Raw genomic sequence first — 8,956 nt, forward strand, 5'->3', positions numbered from 1 at the left:
GAAGAATGTTACTAATTGGATAAGAGTTGTTGACATAGTAAAAAGTATAACCTAACGGTTAATACAGCTTGATTATTTTTCAGGAAGCTGAAGAAATGCACATCAAAGCAATTCAGATTAAAGAACAACTTCTTGGTCAAGAAGATTATGAAGTAGCCCTTTCAGTGGGACATCTGGCTTCTTTATATAATTATGACATGAATCAGTATGAAAATGCCGAGAAACTTTATTTGCGATCTATAGCAATTGGTATGTTATTTTAAAATTGTTTTAATTGATGAGATCAACATGTCTTATATGTTGTATAGGGAAGTTTTGTTATTAAGACTTAAATGGGTTTAGAGCTGCTCAGGATCTCTAGGAGCCACTCAGAAGTCTTCTAAAACATTTTGCTAAAGATTATTTATTGATAATTGCAGCCAGTAATAAGAAATACGACAGTCATGTGTCAAGTAAAGGCAAAAATAATTATTTTTAAATATTTGTGTAAACACTACCTCTAGCCCATCCTCACCCTTCTCCTGATTTTAACATAGACCAAGTTTACCTGTTTTAGAACTTGATATAAATGAAATCATACAATGTATATTTTTATATGCTTTGTTTCTTTTGGTGAACATCAATTGTTAAATACATCAGTGTTGTTCATTTCCCTGTTGCTTGTTAATTTCCAGTGCCATGTAATATTGTATTGAATTAGTATGTCATTATTTATCCATTTGACTGTTAGTTGATATTCAGAACATTTGAATTGTTTTCTGTTCAGACCTATCACAAAATAAGATACTGTGGTCATCATCTAATGTTGTGCCTGTTAAAACTCTTCCCATGTTTTTATTGAATTTGTCTGTCACTTTCTTCTTGGTTTATGGAAGTTCTGTATATACTTTAGATGTAATAAGCCCTTTGTTAGTTAAATGTGTTGCAGATAACTGTCCTTCTACTGCTTGTTTCTTAATGGTGCCTTTCAAAGAACAGAAATTCTTAAAGTTTAATATAATCAAATATTGCTTTTTTATTTTATGGTTGACACTTTTTTTTTTTTTGGTTGACACTTTTTAAATTGTGTTTTGGAAATCTTTTTCTACCCCAAAGTCAGAAGATACTCTTTAGGAAGAGTATCTTCTGGAAATTTGTGAGGTAGCAATCAAATTTGTTCCCCTCTTCCTTTTTCCCTTCTGTATGGATATCAGTTGACCAGGACCATTTTTCAAAACACTGTCTTTCCCCTCTGCTTTGCTGCCTTGCCATATATCCGTCTATGTGGAGATTCCTCATTATCCATAATAGATTATCTTGCTTAACCCTACAATATACATAAAGTAGTTTTAGAATTGCTAACCCATAGTACTATGAAAACCAAAGTTACTGCTTAGAGCTTAATGTTCATTTACAGTTGACCTTGTCCTTAACCTGAAGGTATATAATCAATACTGTGTTCAAAATGTATAGGTTGCTTATCTCCCTGCCACCTGCTATCAGCGAGTTACTCATTTACGAGAGAACTAGGTTCATTTGTTTATGTTTGTATAACATTCCCCTGTTTTTATTTAGTCTGCTAGATTATTTGACTGTGAAATATTAATACTCTAGAAAGTCAGAACTGTGGAGTTCCCTGGCAGTCCAGTGGTTAAAACTCCTCACTGTCACTGCTGAGGGCCTGGGTTCAATCTCTGGTTAGGGAACTAAGATCCCACAAGCCACATGACATGACCAAAAAAAGAAGGTCAACTATATAGAAAGGTCTTCTCACAGGTGTGTGGCTGCCCTTAATTTCTCCTCGCCACTCATTGCTATGAGTAACAGGCCTTGTCATTTTCTCATCTATTTTTCCTGTGGTTTTTGTTTTTGTTTTTTATCTCTGGCCGTGCTGGGCCTTGCTGCTGTGCACGGGCTCCTCGTCGCTGAGCGTGGGCTCGGCGTGCAGGCTTCAGTAGTTGTGGCCCGTGGGCTCGGTAGTTGTGCCTCTCAGCTCTAGAGCTTGGACTCCGTGGGGTGGTGGGGGCTCACTGGCTTAGTTGCCCCAAGGCATGTGGGGTCCTCCCAGACCAGAGAGCGAACCTGTGTTCCCTGCATTGGCAGGTGGATTCTTAACCACTGGACCACCAGCATCATTCCTCTGTATATCTTTTGGCATAAACGTTCACAGACATAAATATTTTATTTTACATAAAAGGTGGCATACTCCACGTACTTTGCTTTTTTGAAAACAGTATGCCCTGTAAATGAGCTGTGACCTCTTTATGAACTCTCTTCAGACTATGAACTTCTACAGTTTTATTCTACAGAGACCAGTGACCTTAGACAAGAGAATTTTTTTTTTAAGTCTTAGAAGTAGTCTGTGGGTAAGACTGTGTCAGTAAACACTGATAGAAGAATTGACTGTGTTCCGGCTGGAGGGTGGGGTGATTGGGAGTCTGGGACTGACATCAGCACACTTCTGAGTGTAAAACAGATAACCAGTGAGGACCCACTGACCACCACGGGGGGCTCTCCTCGACGTTCTGTGGTGACCTCAGTGGGGAGGGAATCTAACGAAGGGCGGGACACATGTACATATGTATGTGTGACGATTCCCTGTGCTATGTAGCAAGAAACTAACACAATATTGTAAAGCAACTGTATTCCAATAAAAAATTTTAATCGAATCTATTCCTTTGAAAAGGAATAAAACAAAGACGCCCTATTTTAAAGAACTAAGCTTGTGTTGTAGAAACTACTTTATTTCATTATTTGAGCTTCCTTTCTTTTTCTGTTTACTTTCAGGGAAGAAACTTTTCGGTGAAGGCTACAGTGGACTGGAATATGATTACCGAGGTCTCATTAAACTTTACAACTCCATTGGGAATTATGAGAAAGTGTTTGAGTATCACAATGTTCTATCTAACTGGAACCGGTTACGAGATCGGCAGTATTCCGTGACCGATGCTCTTGAAGACGTCAACACCAGCCCCCAGTCCACTGAAGAAGTGGTGCAGTCCTTCCTGATTGCTCAGAATGTCGAGGGACCCAGCTGCTGAGGGAGGACCTCAGTTAACTAACTTACCTTTTCCCAGATTCCAGGGAATTCATACTGTGAAATCAAAACCATGTTGTTTTTTGGGGCTGGAATTTGCATTGAAACACTGGTCCAGTCCTTTGACCCTATTTGGGTGATCCCTTTCTTGCAGAGTGTCCGTAGGAATAAGCATATATTCAGTTATATTCAGCATGTACCGCATGTATAAGTAGTCTGGCCCATATTTTCAACCTCGTAGAACAAACAACAGGAATTTTTTTGTTTTTGTTTTTTAAAAAAAAGTAATTCATTTTGCAGAAAGCCTGAAAGAAAAGAACCCCTAAATAAAACTATTTAAGAGTTTAAAAGAGTTGCATTCTTATTATGTAAGGATGATTTTAACAACTTTTTAACATATAATTCTTCCTTGAGGAGGTATTCAATACTGTACTGTAAAGAAATTTTATGGGGAAAATCTTTATACACAGTATAGAAAAGTTAACACAAGTGCTAATAGCAGAGGACATCCTGACTTAGGTTTGGCTTCCTTACCTAGAAAAGTGGACACAGCCACTCCAGGGCTGTGTGACAAGGGGGAGGACTGTCAGATCCATCTGAACTGGACCAGTGTTGACCTGTAAGTAATAGAAAAGCTGATAAACCAGCAATTTTAATTCTTTGGTTTTTTGGTTTTGTTGTGTTTTTTGGGGGTACAAAAAGGCAAGATGCTCTGATAGCTTTTGCTAACAGGACCAGGAGGATCTGAAAAGGACCAGCCTAATGTAGAAAGGGGTTATTTGGACCAGAGGTTTTAGATGATTATTTTAGCCCCTGCTTTTCCTTTTATCGTAGAATGATTTTCATTTAGATGTATTATGAAAACTGATAATACAAAATTGTATTCATGTAATAGTCACCAAATTAGGGAAATTTGGCAATTTCAGTGGCATATCTTTAGTCAAGGTACCCAGATGGCAATGCCCTAAACAAGTCTATAAATACCTGCTGCAGCCACCCCTCTCGTTTTAAATGCTACCCTAATAACGCAGTTTGTGAGTATATTGGCTGAGTCATGAAATAGCTCATGTCCAGATGGGAATTTTAGGTTAATGTTTGGTTTATGGGGATTAATGGAAAAACAAATGCCGCCAAATAAGCAATTCTTAAGAAATCCTTCATGTTTATGATAAAAACAATATTGCAAACAGTAGATCATTTTATATGAAATTCAAGAGTCAAATGTAAAGATTTCCCCTAATGATATATCTATTTCACTAACTCATCTTTCTGTTTATTGGGTTTTGATTTTTCATTTAAGCCAGTCAAGTTATTTAATGTTGAGGTAATATTCAAATTTGAGAAGTTGTAACATGTAGCAATTTAAGAAACAAAAAAGGTCTGTTGCCGTTACCTCAGTTCTTATTATAGTGGCCTGTTTGGTGCCTCTATAGTTAAGAATCAGGGTTTTCCCCCCTATTTTCAGGGGTTCATGACTTGGCTGTTAAGAGTTGTTGCTCCTGGCTAATGCTTGGAGTGGTCTGTGGGTGAGTGGATGTGTGCTAAATTTGGGTTTTCTTTTAACAGGTGTGTTGGGATGGGAGGGGGAAAAATGTAAACTGTCCACCACTTGGAGTGCAGAAAAAGTAATTGGAAATTTCAGATCAGTTCGATTTTAAACACTTTTTTGACCTTCCCAAATATAACCTTGTTTAAGGCTGTTATTTGCCATCTTGTTAGTTATGATCCCACTGTTTTTAAGTCCCCAGGAGGGGATTCCCTAGGGAAGGTAGAAGAAATGAAACAAGCCCAGATATCTTTAAGATGATAAGCTGTGTGATTTCAAAACCTGGGTGTAATCCTTATACTGAATTATTTTTAATTGAAAAGAGCACATTGGCACACCTGCACCCCCCCTCCCAGTTAATTGCAATCTAATGCCAGGAGGCACCTCTTTATTAATTACCAAACAGTCTGTGTGACCAAGGACTAACATTTTTAAGTTACTCAGCTCTATCCTCATGGGCCTATATATTTAATACCTCCAAAGATTTTTAAGGATAGGCTTTGTACACTTTTGTTGGTTATTTAGAGTCCTGTGGTATGTTTGTGGTATAGGAATGTCATGGTAAATTGTTTTTCAATAAATATTTTGAAACTTATGTTTTCATATGAAGTTTTTTTTTTTAAACCTGTATTTTTGGTTTTGTGCATATACAGCATTTCCTAGGATAAAATCCAGCAAATGACTTAAGGCCTCATCTTCTCTAATTCAGTTTGAACTCAGATAACACTCAGTGATAAAGCAACATGATATTTAGAAGCCTAGGATCACAGGGTGATAATGTTAAATGGCAGCCAGTTTTTCTTTAAAAAAAAAAAATCATTGCTGATAGTTTGCCCTATTGCCACTGTTTTAATGTAGTTTTCTGTAAATCCATATACTTAATGCAGACACACTAGATTGAGAAAAGAGATTGCCAGATTCTGATAGCGATATAACTTAATATGCTATTATTTCTGGTTCTAATGAAGAATAATACCCTAATAATTTTAAGTGTGGGTTTTATCCTTTTAGTTGGAATGTTTAGGATAAGTTAGGGAGGTGAATATCATCATGATTTATGGGGGTAGGGGGAAAAAGTCTCAGTAAAATTTACTTCACAATAACCAATTGCTTGAACAAATTTTTCGTATATGGCAGGGTTATGTATAAGAAAGCATAGACCAGCTTAAAAGACTTTTCTGGCAGTTCAACAAAGTAATTTTAAATAAGAGGCCTTTGGTCTCCTCCTTTCCTGACCTTGTTCTCTCTTGTACTCGTTTTTTTTTCCCTGAAGTTTGGTGCTACTCAAGTTGGGTGCATCAGGGAGCCGTAACACTCCTGTGCCACACAGGTGGTCAGTCACTCCTTTGTTCCGTTTCAGAGAGCCAGTTGGGGGTTTTTGAGACCATAATTTTTATGGGTCGCCAAAGCTGACTGCTCAAAGCATTCGGACCCTTACCGTTACCAGAGCTGTCTCTTTCCAGCACGGACAGCTGGTATTGCTTTGGAATAGCCCCCGTGCAGGTGTGCCTTGTTTTGTGAAAATGAAAGATTGGACAAAGGCCTTTGCAACACTCTTAGCCTGTTAGAGAAAAGGTCATAATTTTGAGAAAACTAGATCAAGCAGCTGCAATCTTATAAATAGCGTGCCATTTGGCTGCTCCTGACAGTGCAGACAGAATGCTCAGTGGCAAACACATGCCTAGAACATGAGTGGAACTTTGGACCGTACTTTACAGATGGAAAGAATGGTTTGCTAAGTAGCAGCAGGGACAGCAGTCTTTCCCCGCTGTCCAAAAGGAGTGTCCCCATGAAACCTCTTTCAGCCAAAACAGGTGAACAGCAGGGTGGCAATTAGCCTAGGGCTAATAGATGCGCAAAATAAATTGAGATAAAGCACAGAAGCCCGCACAGGTAAAGCTGTGGCGGCTTCAAGCTGCGATGCCAAGTGTCGTTCCAGGAGAGGAGCGTGGCGGTTCCACTCCTGCTGCTTTTTGCCTCTGCCTCCTAACAGCTGTGTGCAGACAGACGCTGAATGCCAGTTTTGCTTTTCACCTCTTTTTGTGAAAGTGACGCTCCTTTTTGGATCTGTTTTCGATTGGTAAAAACAGGCGCTATTGCAGGTCTTTGATAAAAGCAAACTAGCATAAAGTGAACTTTCAGAAAGAGGAGGATACCTGTATTAAACTGTCACTCTACCTTTTTTTTCCCCTGAATCTGTAGCCTGGCTACTTCCAAACTGTTCTTTTTCTGGATGGCAAAGTTACTACTGGAAAAATATTTATAAGTAAAAGCGTCTCTAAGACTTTTATTTTTGCTCTAAGAATTAGCATATATATTTCACCTCTTGGAGGACCTCAGTTCTTGCTAGAAAATTCCTTTTTTTTTTTTTAATCTGACATTTTAATTCATCTCCAGCTTGAACATTAGTAGTTGTCCACAAATCTCAGGAATGTTTTAGGCAGAAAACTGGTTTTACCCTGTTGGTGACCTGAAGGAGTGTGCTTGAGGATTTGTTAAAATAATGCTGTTCTTTAATTGCAATCCTAGGCATCTATAGCATGAGTGGCCTTAGTGAGTTTGTTGAAGTGCACATTTTTTTTAAAGTAAAGTTTAAGATTAAAAATATATGCTATATATAGATATCTAGAAAACTTGGTTTGTGGTGCACAAGTGTTGGATCACTAAATAACTTTGCAGGTACCATTTGTGTAACATTACTCATTTCTGTAGATTACTTTTATGGGAAGATCTGTTGCCATGGTAACTAAAAACTTTTCACTTTAGTTCTACTTTTATGATGTGAATGAATGCTATGTTTTATTAAATATTACCAGGTCAGTACTATTTTTATACTTTATTAAGCAACCGGGGATTTTAGTTTAATAGACTCAAAAAGCTCTTACTGAAACAAAAGCAAATCACTATCAATTCTTTACATGAAAATCCCCACTAATAGTGCCACAGTAATTTCTATAGAAATATCTAAGGTCATTGACAGATTTTTTTAAAGACAATTCTTCATTGTGTCAGAATGACCTTTCATATCACCCTTATCACAAACTTGTAGTACCCACCATTATTTGTAACCATTAAACCATACTAAGTATGTTTGTAACCAGCATTGTGATATATTCTGTACTTGTATTGCTAAAAATGAATTATTGACTTAATAAATATAGTGTTCCTGCATTCATAGTGTATCTGTTTAGTTGTGCTTACTTTCGGTCGGGACCTGGGGCTATTTAAACATCACAGACTTTTTTATTAGCAAACAACACAAGAGAAACTGTCAGAACTAGAATAGCGGTGCGCTGCTTCTAGTGAGACGCGTGGCAGAGGAGACGCTTGGTAACAGCTCCTGAAGACGGTGCTTATGAAAGTACTTTGGAAACACAAGCACTGCATGAACACAGAGGGCTTTGGGGGCTTTACAAAAGTAATCACACCCTTCTTTTCCCTAGTCTCACGCAAAGGCTGAGAATGGGTGATGAGTAAAGTTCTGCTGGGTGTCTGTCAGTGGCGAAAACCCTGGGTGTGGGTTATGGTTCTACCCCTGCCTCTTAACAGTAGGAATTTGAGATGTGTCATTATAAGCCTCCGTGTGTGTCATTTCCTCATATGAAAGGTGGGGTCAGATTAGGTCTTTTTATGAAACAGCATGAATCTAAAGCACCGAAAACAATTACAGGAAATGAAACCAGATTATGAAGAAAACTGATGAATGTTAGACAAAATCCCACCTTCATTTGGAATAGTCAGCATTGACTTCATCACCTGCCACCTTTGGTGATATATATATATCACCAATTTTTTTTTTTTTTTTTTTTTTTGGCCATGTAGCTTGCAAGATCTTAATTCCCTGACCTGGGATTGAACCTGCATCTTCAGCAGTGAACGCGCAGAGTCCTAACAATTGGACCACCAGGGAATTCTCTGGTGTTCCTGAATTTAAATTTATTTCCTTTTCCATCTCCATGACTCTGAACATGCCCTTTTGTTGTTTGAAATGCCATTTCTTGCATAAAATCTCATTCATCAGGCTGAAAGGACAAGGGAAGCTTGAGTTGCCACTTGGTACTTAGTTATGCAGCATTTTATTTGAAGTTTTGTTAAAGCCATTGTCGTATGGTCACATGCACACCCGTGTTCACAGCCTCATTATTCACCATAACCAAAAGGTGAAAGCAACAAAAGGTAGTTCATACATACAACATAATATTATTCAGCCTTAAACAGGAAGGAAATTCTGACTCCTGCTACAATTTGGGTGAACTTTGAGGGCATTTTGTTTGTGTAAGCCAGTCACAAAAGGGGAAAGCAAGTAAATAGTGTAGATTCCATTCACATGAGGTATCTAGGCTAGTCACAAAGTCAGGCATGATATATGAAGTTTGAAAAGAGTGTGAGTGAGC

General features: G+C 38.0%; 1 protein-coding gene across 2 annotated transcripts in view; it reads left to right on the forward strand.

The window, feature by feature from the left end:
• The window catches only part of APPBP2 (amyloid beta precursor protein binding protein 2), a 62,963-nt gene extending 55,230 nt beyond the window's left edge, over positions 1-7,733 (forward strand). For both annotated transcript variants that reach the window (XM_070478595.1, XM_070478596.1), the window contains exons 12-13: positions 84-249; positions 2,767-7,733. In XM_070478595.1, the coding sequence (XP_070334696.1) occupies positions 84-249; positions 2,767-3,020 (420 nt within the window). In that variant the 3' untranslated portion in view covers positions 3,021-7,733. The remainder of the gene's footprint in view (positions 1-83; positions 250-2,766) is intronic.
• The last annotated feature ends 1,223 nt before the right edge of the window (positions 7,734-8,956 follow it).

This window comes from Odocoileus virginianus, chromosome 17 (assembly GCF_023699985.2).
Source record: "Odocoileus virginianus isolate 20LAN1187 ecotype Illinois chromosome 17, Ovbor_1.2, whole genome shotgun sequence".
NCBI classification, from domain to species: Eukaryota; Metazoa; Chordata; class Mammalia; order Artiodactyla; family Cervidae; genus Odocoileus; species Odocoileus virginianus.